The 22,862-nt window shown below is 33.7% G+C and overlaps 1 protein-coding gene across 1 annotated transcript in view; it reads left to right on the forward strand.

Annotated features, from left to right (window-relative positions):
- The window catches only part of Cubn (Cubilin), a 129,093-nt gene that overhangs the window by 97,043 nt on the left and 9,188 nt on the right, over positions 1-22,862 (forward strand). The window contains exons 47-61 of the mRNA XM_085946281.1: positions 657-742; positions 1,769-1,939; positions 2,235-2,460; positions 3,334-3,518; positions 4,185-4,325; positions 5,186-5,357; positions 6,901-7,107; positions 10,069-10,189; positions 12,724-12,944; positions 13,998-14,218; positions 15,314-15,476; positions 17,855-18,072; positions 18,922-18,996; positions 20,733-20,883; positions 22,298-22,464. Of these exons, the coding sequence (XP_085802407.1) occupies positions 657-742; positions 1,769-1,939; positions 2,235-2,460; positions 3,334-3,518; positions 4,185-4,325; positions 5,186-5,357; positions 6,901-7,107; positions 10,069-10,189; positions 12,724-12,944; positions 13,998-14,218; positions 15,314-15,476; positions 17,855-18,072; positions 18,922-18,996; positions 20,733-20,883; positions 22,298-22,464 (2,525 nt within the window). The remainder of the gene's footprint in view (positions 1-656; positions 743-1,768; positions 1,940-2,234; positions 2,461-3,333; positions 3,519-4,184; positions 4,326-5,185; positions 5,358-6,900; positions 7,108-10,068; positions 10,190-12,723; positions 12,945-13,997; positions 14,219-15,313; positions 15,477-17,854; positions 18,073-18,921; positions 18,997-20,732; positions 20,884-22,297; positions 22,465-22,862) is intronic.

Consider the following 22,862-nt stretch of genomic DNA (forward strand, 5'->3'; position numbering starts at 1 on the left):
AAACATTTGATGACTGCATAAAGTATTTTTATTACATCAAATAGTATTCCTTTAAACCTCTCGATCTAATGTTTTAGAATATAGTCATATTTCAGTGCATCCATATGCAGTGGTGGATTTTTTATATTTATTAATTTTTAAAAGCATTTATAAAATCATTAGAAAAATTTATGTCGATAATATTCTAATGAAATATTTACGATAAAAAATTATATTGATAATCTCTGTCATCCCAAATTTGACAAGAATTAGGCATTTTATTATTCAAAAAATGGGCAACATTTACACATTTAAAGATAATTCTGAAGATACTGATTATAAGCTATGTCTTCGACCATTCAAATGTGATAAACATTCTACGAACAATGTTTGCTTTATAATAATTATTGACCTAAGAATAAGGTAGTATTTTTTTGAAATACGCCTTTTCTATTGGCATTCCCCAGTGGTTAAGCTACAACATACTGCCGTAGCACATAAATTGACAAACGAAAAATGAAGTAGGGAGTAAGATCATGTTAACGCGCGTGTTTGAACATGTACCTAACCGAAAAAAAAAATTTTTTCAAAAAGTCCAACCAGGACCTAAGGATGGCAGTTTGCCTAGTTTTAGACTATTTAAAAAAAAATATTGCATCGGTTTTTTTTATTTTTAGGTGCCTCTGGGACAATTTCAGATCTCTGTGGAAATTATACAAATCCAGTGACAGTTATATCCCCATTTGCCAAAACCACTGTAAAGGTAAAACTACTGCTATTTTACAATGTTTTTATAAGCTCGCATTCTTGTTTGTCCGGTGGTTGTTTGTCCAGTACAAATCTTGCAATCGATTTTAACTAACTTCCCGACTAGCTAGACATTTGAAACTTTTAGAATATATCAGAACACGATGCCAATGCGTTCTTTTAATACTTTTAGGACTTTTAGCCATGTTTAAGCAGAATTGAATTCATTTTCAGCTAATTCTGTTTTGTATGGAAAGTTATTTTAGAAAAATCCGTAAAAAGTAAAAGACTATTATTGGTTGCTAAGGGGGTGGCCCTAGCAACTAAATTATTAATATATACGTGCGTTACTGTGGAAATCAAAATGAAATGTCAAAATGACATTTCAGTATTCTATATTTGTTTGTTTTTTATTTACTTCATATCAAGTACAAGTTTGAGCATATTGAGCATAAAGAGCATTATTGAGCACAAAAAGTGATTTTTATCTTGTAATTATTTATCATAAATACAAACAATTCAGTCACTCAACAATTTTGTCGTCCATGAGTATGACTCTATGAGTCAACATGATAACATGAGTTCGTGTAACATTTAATCAAATGACGAGTTCTTCATTGAACATTTCACCGTGGAGTATATTTGTACGTATACTACAACATGTGGAGATGTCTTTACTAGGTTAGGTTAGGTTAGGATTAATCTATTTGGAACAGTACTATTTGCAAACAAACGCCGTATTTTGTAAGATACGTACAAATTTATTCCACGGTGAAATGTTCAACGAAGAACTCGTCATTTGATAAAATGTTTCACGTACTGCGACGCACGAATAAGTGTCCCACGATGAACTGCATACTTACAACTTAACAACTTACAAGTAACCTTACTCAATCTGTGAGGGATTTTGGCATTACGTACCTATAACAGTAAACTAACATTTAGTGGCAATATGCTTACTATATATTATGAAAGTGACGTCGAAAAATTACTTTTGTGTGAATGTATTCAAGATTTTTTCTTTAATGTTATTTCTTACCAGATTGTTCAGACACATGGAAAAATTTATTTCGTAATGAAATATAAGTTTTACCCATGCGGAGGACAGATTGCAGACATAGATGACCTTAAAAATCTTCCGCTTCCCGCAAATTATAGCGGACCACTGGATTGTGCATGGCACATAGCGTCACCGCTTCAAAGAAAAATACAGGTAAACAAAGTTAAAATTATATAAACAAGTAGGTAATTTACTGAAACTGGAATTTTGAGTCCAATTATTTTGACAAATAATGGCAGCTGTTATTGATTTCGATAATACACTGTCATATTTGGAACAATATTCTTTCAAAGTTTACTTGAGAGCTGTAACGTAATATTAGAAATTTAGTGCCGAGCTGTTAATTCGTGTATGCTTTTGTACCATGCAAATGATTTCTTATCATTATATAATTTGTACGTAAATGTGTTAAGTAAATCCATATACTCGATGTGATATATTTTTACAGCTATCATTGACAAAAATACACCTGACAAGTCAGTCGTGTGATTCTGAATTTGTGACAATAAATACCGGACGACTTCCTACAGATGCTTTCATGACTAAAGTTTGCCATGACAGGATTCCAACTGAGGTAGTGAAATCACAAAAAAACATAATCTGGGTGCATTATCACACGGATTCATTTTCCAATTTGACAAAGTTAGATATTGACATAAGCACAGACAGTTTGGGTAAGTAAATTAAAATATTAAATTGAATCATTCTTTTACTTCTTATGGATTTGTTTTCTATCGAAGGTTGACTATCTTCATTACTACTTCCGGTGACCGGACAAAACAGAACACGACAACACCGAACCGTTCAAAGAAACCCACCCGATAATATTGTTTTTCAATGTTTTTGCATGAAATTGTGACGCGTTATTAGAGATTTTAAATGCCTGAATTAGTAAATACGTAAAATTATCAGACTCTTCGATTTGCTGCTCTATACTATACTTATACCACTCTTCGACAATGGGCAAAGTACGTATATTTTACGTCATAGATTTCATCATACGAGTTTTTTAAATAAAAACATTTCCACAAACTCCAACACACCCGTTTGGCGCGTTCCTGTTCATAGCACTGAATAGCGATTCTGTATTCTTGTTGAAACCAGAGCTGTTAGAATTCGTAAATTATTAATTGGTTACGATTCGATTCCGTTGTATTAAAATCGGAATTCAAGTTTCCGGATTTACACCCGAATCTGTAAAAAAGAAATACTTCTATTATATAATTATATACCTACTATTTGCTACCCATATTAATTCGTTCTTCTGTACTATGTACTCGTAGTTTATGTTTGTTGAGATTATAAAAATGGAAAAGTAAAACCTATCTACTAATCTGTTAGGGACACAATCCATTTCGGCAGCTCGGAAAAGCTGAAGAAAATGTCTTGAAACTAATTCTGAATAGAATTTTTTTAATCGTCTGCTCAACACATGGATGTTTTAGGGCGCTGTGAAATCTTTTATTAGTCACTATAGGCGTCATGCCGTCTCTCTATGATGGGTACCTGTTACTGGTTATAATAACAAAGTTTATGGTTGATTTTAGGTTGCGGTGGTGTTTTGACAAAGGCATCCAGAGTTATTCACTCTCCAAATTTCCCTCAGCATTATGATGAGAACCAGGAATGTATGTGGGAGCTACACGCAGATCAGGGATACAGGATTACTCTCTCTTTCGAGCAGAGATTCTCATTAGAATCATCAGATAACTGTTCTAAAGATTTTGTTGAGGTAAATAGTTCTTATTGGTAAAACCTGTATGAAATTATATTCTCCAATTTTTCTCACAATGATTTTTTTTAAATTTGCAAACAGTTGATTTGACGGTTTTTTTTTTATAAAAAAATGGTTTTATTTTTTCTTAACCATATTGATATGCCCACACTGTGCACTTCTGTCTTCAACTTGCTTTAAACATTCAATTCCGTTTTTCAATACCGAGTTGATTGAATAAGTTCGATGCATGCCTCCAACTGTTTACACATGTGCATATTAAAAAGTTTTCATGTTTTACAATTGTAAACGTGAAGTTGTAATATACATAAATGTAACTGATGCTGCTACGTTAGTGGGTTTAAGTGCTGTAATTTTAGTCAACAATATTTGTGGCAAACCTAAACGCATGCGTCACATACGCTAACGCATATAAAACTTACTACTTTATGATGCCTGTTAACAATTTTTTTTTTTAATTTCAAAATGGACTACTATACTAAATAACGATTCTGAATAAAATTGTTAATACTCTATCGGTTTTTTTATGGGAACGTTCATTTAAATTCTTTCGCACCATTGGTGAATATCGTACTCCCCCAGCACACATGAGCACACAATGAATGAATAAAATAAGCCCATCGGTTATAGTTTTTATTTTATAAATAGTAATATTGTTTTCAGATCATTGACCATGTTCAAGATGAATGGAAATCGGTTGCGCGCTTATGCGGCAGAAACCTTCCTCATGAGTACAATTCGACAGGAGATAAGATGAGAGTACTTTTCAGATCCAATCCGTCTATAAATGGCGACGGCTTCCAGGTATCTTAATTTCATTCATTTTAGATTTATTTAATCGCATTATATTTTTGCTTACCGACCGGCTGGCAACCACCCTTGGTATGGCCGTGTTCCTTCTTATACTATGCCAAGTAATTGGGCCAATTATGATCCCAATCCAATCCTTAAGCCCGTACAAATATTTCATACCTATTATCCTCATTTATTGTAGTCATCCAGGCGCTTGACTATTTAACGAGTCATCAGTCTCCTGTGATTGATACAAAGGCAGTTATTCGTAGACCACGACCCTGTAAACGTGCTACAATGTGACCGTCGTCCAAGTAATAATTTAATTCGAGTCTCCTGATGAATTCAGTCAATTAGATTACCTATCAAATCGCGTTACCGGCACATGTTGTCACATACATAGCATATCTGTTCGACCTGCGAAGCGCTAAATATGAAATGGTTTGAGCAAGCGTAGCGTCTCATGATTCATACAAAATTATCATCATCATTCATATTCATAAGTGTAACCGTGAGAGTGACACTCAGAACCATCCACACAATCTGGGACCTGCTCTAGCCAGACAGCCGAACAACATCAATGTTAGTGCCTGGATCGACTCCCGTTTAAACAACCCTCCTCTTACATCCACGTCCACATTCATCCCAAATTACAGTCCACCAAAAAGCGCAGCCACCATGTATTATTTGTCAAAAAATTTTAAATAAAATAACACCCCTTGTTGGACTGATACACTTTTTGGTTAACAATCGACCCACTGGCCATTGCACCACGGAGGCCGCGGAATTTACGTGTTCGGTTCCTTTGATTGCTTGTGTTGTTTAAGTAATTCATCGTTAAGTCGATTCTAATACTATTGGAACGTTTTCAGGCAAGATGGAAATTAGCATGTGGTGGAGAATTTGAAGCGACCGTTGAGGAAAAACGCCTTGTAAGTCCGGGATTCCCTGTTTATGCCCGAGATCTAAATTGCATATACACAATTGTGGCTAAGGAAGGGGGGCCGGTTATATTATATTTTACCAAATTTAGCTTAGAGAGTGGTAAGTGACTATAATTAATTTTATATATTCATGCTTTAAGGCAGTCATCGACTTGCCGCCTACCGTTGTCTATTTGATTTTAATAGTAAATATTGGTTTATAATATTGCACCGTTGTACATAGGAATTGAAATACCGAATGAAAATACCAATACCATGAAATATCTATCGTATCTGAAAACATTAAAATAAAAAACACGATTGTTTTTAATTTAAAAGAAAATTTACAATTTAAAAATATTTTTATAGAATGTACATTCGCCTACGGCCCCATGATGGCCGAGCGTCTTACGTGCTGGCTTATAATGTCGTGGGTCCTAGGATCAAATCCTGGGTCTGGCAAATACATACATATTATTATATTGTTTTTCAATTTGTGTTTAGAGTCAATATAAAGACCTAACAGGTTGAGCAAGTGGTTAACATCCATTTCTCGCAAAAACAAAAATCTTGTAACATAATCCTCCACTCTTTGGAGGACCATATGATATTGTTAGGATCAGACATGGCCAAAAAAAGAAAGGTACATTCATTGAAGCCTTTAAAGTTATGTTATGGTTATTTTCATTATTATTAAAATTTTTCAGTTTTTAGATTCAGTTATTTATGAAATTCTTTAGGGTGTGACCAAAATATATAAATTCGAAAATGACGCAACCGATTCGTCAGAAATTTTAAAAGGGGGCCTCCTACGACTTATTTACCTACTTATTTATTGTGATCTGTAAAGCGCCGGTTAGACGATTATGCTTCACCACAAGCTTACCTGCGCAAACCGGTTTGGATCGGGAAGCCCGTGTGTATGGACGGGAAAACTGTAGCTCGCGCAAACCGAAAAGCGCTGTATTTTTTTTTGCACAAACTATACCGCGCAGGCAAGTCGCTGCCATCTAGCCGGCGTATAAGACAGGAGACTATTTCAATTAATCTATGTTTGTATAATTTATACAAAATTAAAATGATAAATTAATTATGAATAGGTAAATCGTAGTGAGCCTCAAAATTAGTCAACGGGTCATCTACGCGCCACTGATACATTCTGCATGGCCCCGACAAGAGGGGGGCTGACAGGGCTCTAGCCTGGGGGCCCGGCCTTAAGGGGGGCCCAGCGAGGCGAGTCGATCAGATAACTGAGATAAACACAGATCACCAATTTTCTTTAATAGTAAAAAAGTCGCCTGCGGTGCTATTTTCCTTTCAATAACATTATTATTAAAAATACAATTTTTAATTGTGTATCAATTCATATATATTATGAAGTTGTCGAATACTCGACAACTTCATAATTCAAATGGATGAACATTATATAAAAAAAACACTAAATATACACATTAATTTTATCGCATACACCATTTGGAAAACGCTACTGTAGAGCGTCACACTGCCTTTATCCTTAGCGATAGGTAGGGGGGCCCGCCGAAGATTCGTCACCACTTCAGGATGTGGGGGCCATGACATTCTGTCTATAGTTAGTTGTTAATTTGAAAAAAAAATACAATTAAATCTCTTTATGTATTATATTATTATGTATTATTAATTTAAAGGCAAGAATCAAAAGTGTCAATTTGACAATGTGACACTTGAAAACTACAGTCCAGATGAAGAGATATATTACTCGCCTTCTTCTGACGCGACTTACTGTGACAATAAATCCCCCGGTAGAAAACGGTTTTCGCACGGCGTAAAGATAACTTTTTTGACTGACTCATGGGTGCAGAGGCCAGGTTTCGAGCTCACCTACAAGATAGACAGTAAGATATGTTTTTACAATTACAATTACAAACTTGGTTATTACGAGGAAGAAGGGACCAAGCATTGCCCACTGAAGAAGGAAGCAGATACATTATACGACTGGTATTACTTTTCGCCCCTCCCGTTGTCTATGAATGACCTGTCATTGTCTATAGAGTGTTCATACTGACGCGTCTGTTGTGTTCACTTGTCGGAGTATTCTTATTTTCAGATTTCTTTCAGATTATTTTAACGTATCTTGGAGACCTTGGAGTTCATCTGATTTAGTGGCTATGTGTTATTAATAATTGGAAGTGACGATCAAAGTAAGTAAACTTCTTATGTGTATAATAATATCATAATACACTATGCCGTTTGTCAATGAGACAGTCGATTCTAAACGACAATAACGAATTACTTATGTTTACTCTTCAGTCATTATAGAATACCAAACTCTGCATGCAAGTACGTTATCAATAAATAGTATGGCAGTGGACTACTCGTTGCTTGCGCAAAAAGTTATGCTCAAGCTTTATTAATCTAAAGATGGCGGTGTACCGACTGAATTTGCTCGTTATAAGCATTACTCGGTATATCGTTATATAACGTTTTTCGCGCCACGTTCTATTTAACCATAGAACATTTAAAACTCTGAAAACTATCGTAAAACATCCCCGAAACAAGCATGGCATTCATAAATTACAAAAGAAGTATTTTTTTATTGTAATGAAGTGCTGAGCCGCCAGCGCTGGTAGGTACCTACTGACTTCACAAAACTTGGATTTTTTACATGCAATTCCAACCATATCCGAGGATACTTTTTCAATGTTGTCGGCGTAAACACCAATTAGGTACTTAGACACTTAGCTAGTGTTATAAACGTAATCCAATCCCGGCGGCATCGGTCTAGTTGACTTCCCGGTCGGATTTTAATGTTTAGGGTCGAAAATGTTGTTTTTAAACGATCGACACATTAACAGTTTTGCTCGGTATACCCAGTAGCTCGTTATAAAAGTAAATAAATGTATGGAGAAAATCATAAACTAAAATGTCAACAAATGTTTCCTCATTACATCCGAGATCTCGCTATTTCCGTGATCGTAATAACCAAGTTCGACTGTAATTAATTTTAAATTGTGAGAGAAGGATCATTACCGTCAATAGGTGCTAAAGTTGTTACTATAGTCACTTGAAATCTTCGATAATTCAGGGGTTGGCAAATATTTTTTGATAAAGTGAAAACTACCTATAGGATATTTTGTATTAAAAAATGTTATCATCAATTTTATTTATTGAATAAAATGTAACATAATAATATTAATTACAATAAGTAGACTTACAATTGTTTGAAAGGTCTATTAATAAGAATATATTTGTTTTTGTTACAGGTAACATTTTACCAAATTGTGGTTAAAGTTTAGTATTCAAATTTTGAAATATGGAAATGTCTTCTTTGGTAACGCTGTTGTAACTGTATTTTGAATTCAGAAAATATTATAGGGTACCTATCTGTTGCAAACTTGTGTGGGAATATAGATTTCAGTGACCTATTTGTTTTTTTTTGCATTGGAATGCACAAAGCAACTTGGATTACTTTGTGATACATCGTTGTAGTTTCATTTCATTTATTTTTTATTTTCATGAGAAAATTGCACTGTGATTCATGACAATTTATATTCTCTTTAAAGGTTTCAATTCACATAAAGAGACGTATGTATTTTGTCCGCGGACCGTGGTTTGCTGATCCCAGAATTATCAAGAAACGCGAATGTAAATTTATATAATAAAATTTTAAGACCAGTATTGTACGGTTCAGAATCCTTGATCCTCTGGAAGTTACAAGCATTGGAGCAGGATGGAGTTTGCTTGAGCCGGCCAAGACACGCCTCGGGCTGTGACGACTAAGAGAAGAAAGAAGAAGATGAATCATTTAATTTTGACGAGCTACGCATAGTGCGACTAATACATGTCCAATGGTGATCGAGTTTAACTCCTGACTGACCTGAAGAATTTACTGGGAAATGGTGTATTCGTTGCCAAGCTTTTTGAGTTTGTACTTGTCACCCGACCAACATGTCCATGTGGCAGAAATACAGGATAGAAACCACACCCTCTGGGAATGTCTCAAGTCGGTCCAACCAGCTATTGGGTCCATGGCGTCGTCCGACCTGCTAGCCACAAAGGACAACTATAATGATTTAAAAATATATATTAAACATGGAACATGCTTTAGCGTGTTTGCTGCCGAATATTTGATTTTCTACCTACTGAATCTCTGAATGCTGGTTTTCCAAATTCAAAAGAAAATTTATTTGTGAAATTCACTGAATTCAAAGGATTGAAACAATTTTACTTTTCTACAGACGAACATTATGTTGCACTGAAATAGTGAACAATAATATTAGGCAGCGCCGCACTCCGCAGTAACACTGCTGAACAATAAAATGAAAATTTAAAAATATTAGGCTTGGCGCGAGCGGGAGGGGAGAGCGTATCAGGCGCGGACGGGAGGGGGTGCATAGCTTGCCGACGCAGCAAGAACGATTCGTAACGATTTTGGCTCGGAGATCATGAGTAAAACAGGTTCCATGTTAAAAATCGTCGTGTTATTGCGGATGTGAAGATCTATCTCGTCACATAGTTTAGTATGTCCGTATTGTTTTAGCTTTGTTTTTACATATTATATCTAAAGTAATTAGAATTATTTATTTTTGTTAATTCTCCGTGCTCCTCTCTCCCATGGGCACTTTGATTAAATTATGTCTCAGTAAACTCAGTCAAAGCAAACTTGACTGCGTGGCAATCTCAGTCTTGGGCATCTGTTTCTGAAACATTCAGCCAGCCAGACATGAACAAACATCCAAACGTTGGGCCTCGTGATACGTTCGATTAAGACCGAGTGTGGTACGGGGCGGGTTGGTTTCGAGGAAACTATTAGGTATTAATTTATACTAAGATATCAAGCGTTTTTTTAATTCAAGGCTGTGGTGGAGTGATCAATAAAAGCATGGAAATTTCTACACCCCAAGAAGATAAATACGGTACTGGAATGAGCTGTAAATGGAATGTTACGGCACCGGAAGGAAAATATATTTTAATCAGGTAATATTATATTTATCAATATAAAACATAAGCCATAAGAATGTACAGGCGGGCCTCGACTTTTGTACGTAAAGTTGTGATTATATTGAGATGCACGTCACGTATTGTCACGCTGTCACGGCGACAAATTTAGTCTATGGTTTCGTCTTTTTGCAGATAATTTTGAACGATCACCATCTCTGTAGTATTTTGAATTATTATTCATGGTAATTTCAATTAATTTTAAAAGTTTCTACGTGTACGTACTGTTACGTCCCCAAAAAGTGGAATAGTTTAAGTAAGATAGTTAATCACTTTCACTAAGTCTTTTAGGTTTCGTAATATACGAAATTAAATAGTCTTTATACTTGTTAGGTATTATTTGCTATTTTATTATTATTATACAGAGGACTATGAAATAGGACTCTGTAAAAGTCTCTTTTGATTTGTCAGGAATAGCGAAAGAGGGCGGATATATTCACAGGAGATATCAAATCGAAAATAGAAGAACTTTTGATAGATGTTTGATTTATTAAACGGCGATAAATTACAAGTAATACAGATTTATTACGATTGACAGAAAGCCAACTTACATACTATAGGTACAATGGTCGACAAAGAACTAACAAATTCATTACGTGTACAATGGTTCATATATAGATTGAATAATGTTCTAGATGTTTCCAATTATCAAACACAAATAACATGACATTATTGTTTTGTGGTTTTCTAGAATTAATTAGAATAAAATGAATCAATATTTAAATTGACAATATTATTGATATCAGAGGATGCTATTGTTATCACAGGAAGTTGCGGTTTCTCTAATTAGAATCTCTTATCGACGTATCGATCTAATGCATAACAGTACGTTTAAATTACTTGCGATATTACATCCATAGATAATACTATGAACCGGCTCCAATCTGCAGACTATAGATAATAGACAACATTATTATGGAAAATACATAGTGCCAACCGCTAAAAACAAAAAACATGCGATTTTGACATGCATCAAAAATGTGTAGGGGTGTTATAGAAAATGATAAAAAATGTTTATTGAGTCATGGAGGTGTCGATGCAGTGCGGTACAGCGTGAGATGACCTCATTGTTGTCCTGGTGATTTCGGCAGATTTTGCTAACTGACAATGTTCATTTAAAGGTTCAAAATGTGCAACGGGATGGGAACATCAGTCTGATGAAATTTTATACAACAAGAAAAATGACATTGCACACTTTTTTCCCATGGTGAAAGCTTACTGTAACGCCACGTGATAGTACGCGACGTGCAGTATAATATAATCACAACTTAATTGGTTTCTGAAAATATGGACGAATGTTGAATGTACTAAAGTAAAGAAATGAAGAAAAAATATCAAAAAGTGTACTTATAGTATTTATTTATAAATAAGTACGATAAAGTAAAGTTTATGCTGCGGATTAGCAATCAGGTGTTTTCTTTATAAACTTGTCAAGACATAGTAAGATGTATATGTACCACTCCTTTTTTCTTTTCTTGATATAAGAGTTCTATAACATGCTGTGTCTTTATCAAGAATTGTGACTGCATAGAGGTACACAGTTTTTGCATTATCAACAAAAATCTAAATTTTAAGTAATGTACGAAATTATTGTGAATTGGTCACAGCGCTCGAAATGGTCAGGAACGCACCAGATCGCAGAAATCTCCTAGATTATCGCTCCGTCTCGAGGAAAAATGGAAAATTGCGATACGATTCGTGAATTATTAAAAAGTAATATAATCATTTACTTACGTATTTAAATATATCTTATTAAGATTATACGAAACTTATCGTTATCATATTAAATAATTACAAGATAAAAAGAACTTTTTATATACAACATTTTTAAATTTTCTGTTGAATCATATAAACTTAACTTGACTAGCTTAAACGATCAAAAAAAATGTACTTGATAGAAGTAATACTGAAATGTCATTTTGACATTCATATTCATTTCCATAGTAACGCATGTATATATTAATAATATAGTTGCTAGGACCATCCGCTTATCAACTAATAATGGGTGCCGGTGTCGAAATAACTTTTCATACAAAACAGAATTAACTGAAAATGAATTCAATTCTACTTAAAGATGGCTAACAGTATTAAAAAAATGCATTGGTATTGTGTTCTGATATATTCTAAAAGTTTCAAATGTCTAGCTAGTCGGGAAGTTAGTTAAAAATCGATTGCAAGATTTTTACCGGACAAATAAGAATACGAGCTAAGAAAAACGTTGTAATAATAATAAAATAATGTTTGATCTTCAGCACCAAAGCCTCTAAATAGTTATAATCAATCATAAATTATATCATAATTTAATAATGATACATATATATCACACAATAATATCGATTTAGACTGCGTTGTGATAGAAAATGAAAGCAGAAATTGCAAATATTATGTATCTACAAAAGCGAATGGATTTTGTGGACGTGAATTTTTCCCTTTTCAAAATAATTCAATGCGTGGTTCTACGTCACCAAACGCGTCACTGTATAAGGATCCTCTAGTATAATAATCCTTTTCAGGTTTAAGTCATTTATATTGGAGCATAACTACCGCTGTAGCTATGACGAGGTGGCCGTTTATGAAGGACACGCCGAAGAAAACCGCTTGGCCAGTCTTTGCGGCAATTTGACTCTCTCTTTGCCGGTCATCCACTCGAAGACGAACAAAATGCTTATAGTATTTACGTCCGACCACAGTTTTGAATATGATGGGTTTGTTGCCGAAATCTTATTTATGAATGGTAAGTGTTAAACATCATATTAATATTATTATAGTGAATGACGTTCATCATCATCATCGGCACTACAACCCGATGTGGGTCTTGGCCGCCTCCAGGAAACGTCTCCACCCCCCTCTGTCTGCCGCAGCTCCCTCCAACGCCTTAGTCTCAGGGATGCCGTGTCTCTTTCTATACAGTCCAGCCACCGCAGTCTAGGTCTCCTTTTCCCTTTTGATCTGTTAAAGAGAAGCCTCTTTGGTGGTTGGGTGTCTTCCATTCTTGAGACATGGCCTGCCCAACGAATTCGCTCCACTTTCACGTATGAGACTACAGGGGAATCTTCATACAACGCATATAGCTCATGGTTGTACCTTCCTCGCCACGTGCTATCCTCCTCACATACAGCTCCGAAGACTCTTCTTAATATCTTTCTTTCAAAGATATCCAGTTTCTTTTTTTGATAAAGCCCAGCATTCCGACCCATAGGTCAATATGGGTCTGATGAGGGTTTTGTATAACTTTATCTTAGTTTTCTTTGAGAGGAGTCTTGATCTGAAGTGTCTCTGTAAACTGTAGTACGATTTGTTTGCCAGATTAATCCTTCTGCTAACTAACTGGCTGATGTCATTTTGAGGGGTAATGCATGATACCAGATATATGAACTCGTCGGCCCTTTCGAACTGATACGTGTCAACCGTGAGTGGTGAGCTTGAAGGAGCCCCACTTGTAGGCATGTATTTTATTTTTTCTTGATTGACCTGGAGTCCTATTTCTATGGCAGCTCTTTCCAGTGCGATAAATGCCACTTTTAAGACTGGTTCTGATCTTGCCACTATGTCTATATCATCGGCATAGCTAAGGAGTTGCATATATTTATTGTATATGACCCTTGATGACTTTTTCCAGTCCTATATTGAATAGCAAACATGCAAGGGCATCACCCTGTCTGATACCATTGTATGTGTGCAGCACACCAGAGAGTTCTGTTGGGTGAAAAGCCAGCGCCTTACGTACTGGACTACAATGGTGGTTACGAGATGTGATATGAGTGATGATTACTTATTTGTGTTTCAGGACTTCCTGGGGGTTGTGGAATTAACGTTAATCTGACGTCTTCTTCGACCTACAATCTGGATGTTTTGAATTACGACTCGTTCCTCGACTGCACTTGGCTCGTGACATCACCTCGAGATACACTTGTGTCAATGCAATTTATTAAATTCAACGTATCAAAGTGTTACAATAACACCAATAGTCTTATTCATAAGGATCCATGCCAATGTGACTATTTGGAAGTAAGTAACAAAATAAATAATATTACCTAATGAAATCTTTCGAATATTCATCGATAATATTTTCGTTAGACGAAAACTTCTGAGATCTTATTTATATATACTAAGATGCAGTGGCAACGGGTCGAAGTAGGCTGTTAATACCGTTCCTTTTTATATTTGATAAGTATGTACTAACCGACTTACGTATTTTATTATTTATTTTCGGCATTACCGATCTTAAACAGACAGACGCACCCAAAGTTTAAAAAGACTAACACTGAGAAGTAGAACATTTACAGGAAAATTACTCTCAAAAAGGCGCTAACAGGTTTGGAGGCAACCCTGTGATTTTTTTCCTGTGCGTTAAACTACTATTATTATAATGGGCATTAATTATTACAATACAACAATATTTACGTAGTCAGGTTTTATTTTATATTTCGATTATTTTTAAACTAATATGTAAACTACATGCGTGGTCACAGCAGCCATGACCTATTTAGGGTGAAAACTGTTTCCTCGTGTCAGGCTCACCAGGCACCAATAGCGAGAGTTGTGCGGCTGGTTAATGCACTCCCTATAATATATGTAGATATTTTTAACAATGCACTACGTATTTTGTTTTTAAAATTCTTTTTTAGTGTTTAATTTGTATTTTTCATGAATTATTGTTGTATTTTTTTATTTTATTTCCTTTGCTATAAAACTATTTTTTGGTTTGTTTTTTTCTCTTCTAATTTGAGTTATCTATACTTTTTATTCTAAATATCATGCTGTAAACGTCTTGAATTAATAATTTGTTATGTGCTCAAAGTGTCTTTTTTTAAAAAATAAACAAACACTTTTTAATGAACTGACCGCATCATGTGCTTCATGGAAAACCGCCACTGCTTTCAGAAGTTGTAGGTAATATTCGTATGTGTTTCTTTATTTTCCGCCCTTTATAATATGCCACCCCTATGCAACGCATGACCTGGCTACCTCCGCAGTGCGACACTGGTCTTACTTCGAAATTGAATTTGGGTGTTAATAAACAAAAATAAGATGCGCGTCGACGCGCTGCAACTGCAGTGCTGTGTGTCTGAGCCCTTAATTACATTTGCATGGTATTTTAAGATCCGTGATGGTGCTGGACATCATGCACCTCTCATTGGAAGGTACTGCGGTGATAACCTGCCGAATATTATTACTACGTCAACAAATATAATGTGGATCCGTTTTGTATCTGATGGTACCTTATCCGGTCCTGGAATCAGGTCGTTGCTGAAATCAGAGCGTCGTAAGTATAAAACCTATTATAATAATGCATAGAGAAACTTAATTCTACAGTTTTGAAGTCAGGATAATGACACATGCAATGGTCGGCAACATTTTAGGTAAAAAAATTCAACTCAAAAAAAATATTTGGTTAGTGGGTAAAAGTTTGAAACAAATTTTTAATATTTTTAAAAAACAATTATATTTTTATAAAATAAAAAAATATATACTTACATAAGTATATTTGGATGTGTATGTGTAAATACAAATTTATTTTATAAAAAACATTTCTTACATATAATATAATATTTTTATTGAAGTTATACTTCTTTTGGCGCGTTTGGGAAAACAGATCAGAGTGTATTTGTGGCGTGTGACAAAGTTGCGCGCTCCGATGTAACGCATTTGGCGTGTGACGGAAGTTGCAACACAATTTATTATTATGATTATTTGGCGCGTTTGTTGAAGTTATTCATTCTTATAACTATTATAACATTCTACACTGTTAAATTATATGCATAAAACTTTATTTATATTATAGTGTATATTTATTTTTCATTGTAAAGATTGTGTATCAAGATTTGAGGCTATATTTATGTAAGTATTATTTATGAATAAAATTATATATCAATACATAAAATAAAATTTTGTGAATATTGAGTTGGAAAATAATTCAAACAATGGTATGTTGCAAATTTAATATATTTAGACACTTCATACACAAAAATACATATTTTTACAGTTTAGGATAATATTTGTCGTATATCCCATGTCAATGTATCTATTAGCGGTTTAGAATAATTGAAGACAATAATAATTATTATGTTTCATCACTAAAGCCAATATCATGTTTCAGTTAAACCATTAAATGGGCTATGTTTTACTTTTGATTTGTAATAAATTATTATTGTCAACAAAAATAGTTGTACAGTCATCTATTTAAGCAAAGATGGTCGAAATAGCGGTTTGCTAAATTTTTCAAACACAGGTTTTGAGATTTTTTTCTTCCAAAGTAGGTACATTCTGTAATCATATTATTTATTCGCATATATAATATTATTGCTGACGGTACCTATATAGATAAAATACCCTTGAGACCGAAATAAATATAATCATAATAACATGCCAATAAAATTTGATTTTTTATTAATTCATCATGGGCACGTATGAATCGATTATAACCGCCGTATGGCAAAGATGAGTTTTGGTCCAATACAATAATCATTTGTTTTGTTACACCAAATAAGTATAACTTCTTACGCCCGTACATAATTACACATAGCGATTTTTTGTGGCTTCGTTGGTTGTGAATTTTTTCAACATTTGTCTTAAGTAGAACCCAGACATCAAGATTCTCTGGTGTTAATAGATTTCGCAGAGTATTCTGGACACATTTCATTTGAGAAAATGTTTACTCTCAAGAAAATTATGTTGCAACAAATGCTGATAATAGAGTAAAAGTATTCTTCAACATGAAAATTTTTGTGGTAGTGATGTATGATGATATTGCAATCATGTGATCGTGTTCTGTGTTTTCAAGATGCTGGCGAGATTTTTAAATTTATTTGTCCATAGAACTGAACATTTGAATTCAATGTATTCTAATTCCAGATTATTTATTCCAAAATATTCAAAATATTTAAGCTAAAGCTCATTAAAATCCATCTCATCCGGTTTTATAATAAAGCTAAACATTGGTTTTTAAATCTTTTTTAAAATTTTTAGTCTTTAAATCCTCAAATCGTCAAATTCCAAATAACAACATAAAAAAATTACCTTCAGTTACTTACTAAAAATTATAAAAAACATTATTTATTCATTATAACTTTTTTTAATTATTGGTAGGTATTTTCAATAAATAAATAATTTTATAAAAATAATGTTTTGAAAAAAAATATTATCATATTTTCTTGGCAGGTAACTCAAAATGTTGTAGTGGGTAATTCAATTACCCGCGGATAGTAGGTTGCCGACCACTGTAACACAATGGTATAAATATTTATTATATGAATAGTCATATTATATTCATGTATTTTTTTAAACTACGATTTACCTACTCGAAAATGCATCACTGATATCGCTCATTAAATTCTTTTTGTAAAATTTAAAAACAAAAAATTCGCCAAATAAATTTATCTGTTGATTTGTTCTATTAACCCAATATCGTCCACACTTTTTTCTTAAATTTTCAGTTTTTTATAATATGATTACCTAATGCTGTTTTATTCTTAATATGCTCCCACCATTTTTTTCTTGCTTGATTTATGATACATGAAGCCATGTCTTAATAATTATTAAATTTTAGTTGATACACAACTCTGGATTTTAACAGGGAGTGTTATTTTCACCATTTTGATAAGTCTCTTATAATGACACTATTTTCTCTGATTATAATTTAAGCTGTCTGTGGAACACAAAAGCTCGTCGCCAAAAACGAGACGCAAGTACTGACGATTCCAACATCGGAAGATGGAAATATTCTCAGAGGAATTCGATGCAGATGGATCCTGGATTCCGATGTTTATGTGCATGTTCATTTATCGAATTTGGATATGGAGCCTCCTTCAGCAGTATCCCACCATTGTGAATTTGATGGACTGATGATTTACGATTTTAAGGTTTTACATAAATCTCATCGTTTAATGTTTTGCAACCGGGCTCGCACATGACCAGTATATTGTGTCATCAACAAATACATATCGTCAGCTCAATACTACAACTAGATAACTCCGGCTTATCGGCCTCCGTCTACTGTCCAAATCCGACTGTGCGTGTGGATTTGTATAAAGAAAAACCGAAGGACTGTACACACATCCAAATATATTCTTCAAATTATAGTATAGATAACTCACTCTCGCTCAAGTCATCGTAAAGATAATAATTTATTCTATCATTGTCTGGGCGCATACATAAAAGTATCGTTAAGTAAAGTTATCGCAAGACAATGATATGCCACATAATTATGAATTTGTTGATTTTTAATAAAACTAATTCCCAGTGCATACACTCATGTTTTACTTAAGACACTTTTTTTTAAATACACAGATGTCTCAATAATTAAGATCAATGTGTAGTTCTTACAAATTCAAATTTTGCTATAAAAATGGTTATAAGTTATAACAATAATAATATGATATGCCATGCTATTGAAAATTAATATTGGTCAGTCATCCACGCCTTCTGCTCTAAACAGAATAATTAGATGCGAGATATATCGAATGTTTTAATGAGCATAGTAATTTTTCCTGCTACAATAGTGAACGAACAAGAACATTAAATTGCTCATAATATCTCCAAACTATGTTTCTGTGGCATACCATTGTCTTGCAATAAACCCTTCAATTTACTATTTAAAAAAAATATTAATCTTGAAATATGATGTAACTTCACTGCATATTATTAAAGTTATGTCTTACATTTATTGAATTATGATCTTTTCTCTCTAACTCAATATTTTTCTTTTCCAGAGAAATTCGGATCACTCACACTCTTTGGGAGAAGAATTATTTATAACTGGAGATATATCAAAGTCACCATTTAGTGTAAGTCGATTAAAAAAAATATTTATTTCAATATATTGAACTTTTTCATTATCTTGTGGAGCCGGAGACGTTGAATAATGAATGAAAGCAGTCAACTCTATCTAGTTCAGAAAATGAGGCTTTGTGCACAGGGTCGTTTATCGAGTCTATTAAATATTATTTCACTGTTAATGTCAGTGTCTACCATCGTGAAAGGGTTGATGACCCACTCTTTTGATAATCAAGTGATGGGAAATATTTGGACGCGGTACGCTATGCGGCATACCTGGAATCTCTAGTGGCACACTAGTATGCCGCGTCACACAGTTTGGCAGACATCACACGAGCACTTTTCAGAGTGTTCCGAGTAACTGTTTTTTTGATATTCTAATACCTCCCAAAGCCATTTTTCCAAAAGATTTCTTTAAATGTAGTAAAATACTAAGACTTGTCTTCACTACACATAGCATAGGTATTTTATAGATTATGGACACCAAAGTATACATATTTAAATATTTTAGATTTATTTACAAATAGATCTTGCAGCAAAGTCAAGGAGACAGTAACGGGTTAAACTGGGTCATTGGTTTTTGGAAATCCTAATACCCCAAAAGATTCTTCAGTATTATTTAGATTTATATGTTTACCAACTTACCTACGGAGAACTTTGCACCGCTTGAACCGCTCCAAATAATACAGACAATACATAATATTTTCATTATCACAGAGAAAAATTCCCGGTTAAGTCTAGTGACAGAATACAAAGCATGCAAATTTAATACATTGTGGTGTATGTAAGTGTTTTAATTAAGTTAAATTTAAAAACATTAAAAATTAAAAATTAAAAAAAAAATGTTTAAATTAAAAATTACACTTTGTAAACTGTGATATATTAAATTATATGTTGGTTGAAGGCAAAATAGACCGAAACGCACCGTGAAATTCTCATGACTATATCTCAGTTTCATAAAAAATATAAATGGCGCTCCGACTCGGGAATTATTATGAAAATCATTACATTAATTTACATTTTTAAATAATGTTTAATAAGAAACTTAACATGTCATACACACTTATTTTTACAAACAATAAAAAGATTTTGTGTGGTTTTCTTACAAGGTTTTTAAGCAATCGTAATATAACACAAACGCTGGTTAATGAGAGTTTTGAACCATTCCATAAGATTTGTGTTTAGTATTCCAAGATTCTCCTTCCGACATCTTCAGTGTCAATGGATAATGAATGATATTACTCATATATAATATGATTAAACGATCGTAAATGATACATTATATTATGTAAGTAAAAAACAATGACATCCTGCAATGGCAGAAAAACCATGCATTGCCACATAAAGGAAGGAAAAATAATAATATCATTTTAGACAACATATTTGTATAAATTAGTTTTTTTCGCCTGCGGTGCTAAAAAATGTTGCCTATCCAACTATTTAGTATTAGTGCATATCAGATGTCTAAAGACTATGGTTGCATTTGTCCATGTAAGGTAGGTAAATGTACACACACTTTAATATTTTTGAAAAATTATCGACCGCTCCGGTTCATAAACTTTTTTATTTCGAACGCTGTTTGAAGGGTTTGATCTTATTATTATATTTTATTTTATCACTATTTTTATTATTAGAATGTTGTTAATTTTGACCATTTAAAATGTTTATGCTCTTGTTAAGTACTAAATGACAACACATAATATGTTGAGAATAGAAATATAAAATATATTGGTGTTGTTCTTTCCAGAGCATGTACGAAACCACTGACTATACATTCTGCGGTACAGTGCCCTCGTTTGACATTTACTCAATGTACAGTGATTTGACGATATCGCTATTCACATCTCCCGATGCAACCGCAGTGCACAAGAAATTCCGCCTGGAGTACTCTTTACTAGGTGAGCAATAGTGTATGATAAGCTGGGCAATGAAATTAATATGGACGAAGCATCTGGAAAAAAAATGACACTCACTTTTTTGTCGGTTCTGCCGAATGGCATAATCTGTTCTTACGCCATTACAATAAAGGTGATATTGCTATAACTTCCCGATGATTTTTTCGGGTCTGCCGAATGGTTCGGTTCGAACGGGTTTGCTCAAATGAACATTGATACTAGAAACACTGTTCTAATGCCATTACAATAAAGGTGAATCGCTATAAATTCCCGATGCGTGATATCGCATAGTGGAAATTGCGTGACGTCTACCTATATAAATGCGAGAATTTACTTGCTAGCTACTATATTGAGTGCGTTGTCCATTAATAATCTCATTTTCATTGTAGCTGGGCTAAAAATCTGAAAAGCTGAAAATTTATATTATATCATTATACTTTAAAAAATCCGTCTCTGACTCAAAATCAAATTGGGACTCGTATTCCTACTTACTCAGACTCCAGTTTTTCTTGAAAAAAAAAGCAATGGAATAATTCTTTCAAATTAGGTAGCCAAGTAATATTTTTTTCAAATAAACATTTTAAATAATAAGTATGTACCTAATGGTTGCACGAAAATACATAAGATTTATTCTCAATTTCAAACGATGACATTTATAATAATACCCTTTTATGTTAAAAACATATTTAATATGATCATGACATGTTGAAAGAAAGGACAGAGTATTATAATGAAAATTCGGGGGAGATCCTGACTTCAGTTAGTGATTTAATTTGATGTATAATACAAAAGCAGATTGCCAAAACTTGCAAAAACTAGAAAGCGCTTCAGTAAGAATTGTAAGAACCATTTGTTAATTTCGTAACAATTAGATAGGACACACGTAGCTTAGCGGTCAGTGCAAATGGGCACGGATTCGAATCCCTGAGTGTTGTATTTTTATCAAAAAGATTTTTTCTAGTGGTTATATATTTTTCACGTGTGTTTTCAAATTATGTAGGTTTGTTCAATAAAGAATTTTACATTTTTAAATCTTGTAAATTATTCGTTGAATAAAAAAATGTTTATTATATAATATCCTTCAGACTATACAGGGCACATGTGTCCTAAAGTATTTTTTTTAAATATTCTTATAGCAGACTAGAGTCCGTATTCTTTATGCTGGCTGGCTGCTTTAGCATCTTAAAACTGCATTCCCTCTCGATCCCTTCCCATTGAAGACTTGCAACAGTCGAACGCGATGACACAATGCTTTCCGTCCGCGAGCGACGTGACGTGAACGCCAGCATAAATAATACGGACTCTACCTATTGTAATAACCTGTGTGATAACAACAAGCCATGTTAACAGAGAACAACTACTGTAGAACCGTCCTACGATTTGTAGTAAATTCATGAAATGTTTTCTTTTATTTAAGGGTGTTCCCGAAATTTCACCACCCCTCATGGTCGAATATCAAGCGCTCAAGTAGAATACACTGGACTATGCACGGTCAATATAACGGCGCCTGTCAATTATACGATTTCTCTGTATATTTCTGAATTTACCTTGTTTACTATAAATTGTAATAAGGACTATGTTGAGGTAAGTTTATGGCCAAATTTAATACAATATATAAGATTTTGTGTAAGTATGGTAAACCGTAGTACAGTTCACCGTCAACTACCTTACCGGAAAGAGATGACCGTATAACATTGAGATAAAATAATTACAAGATAAAAAGAACTTTTTATATACAACGTTTTTAAATTTTCTGTTGAATCATATAAACTTCACTCGACTAGCATAAGCGATCAAAAAAAAAATTGTACTTGATAGAAATTATACTGAAATGCCATTTTGACATTCATATTGATTTCCATAGTAACGCACGTATATATTAATAATTTAGTTGCTAGGACCCCAGACCAGCAACCAATAATCTTGCAATTGATTTTTAACTAACTTTCCGACTAGCTAGACATTTGAAACTTTTAGAATAT

The sequence above is a fragment of the Rhyacophila brunnea genome, unplaced genomic scaffold (genome assembly GCF_057557595.1).
Source record: "Rhyacophila brunnea isolate RB1 unplaced genomic scaffold, BYU_Rbru_1.0 scaffold_1, whole genome shotgun sequence".
In the NCBI taxonomy this organism is placed as follows: Eukaryota; Metazoa; Arthropoda; class Insecta; order Trichoptera; family Rhyacophilidae; genus Rhyacophila; species Rhyacophila brunnea.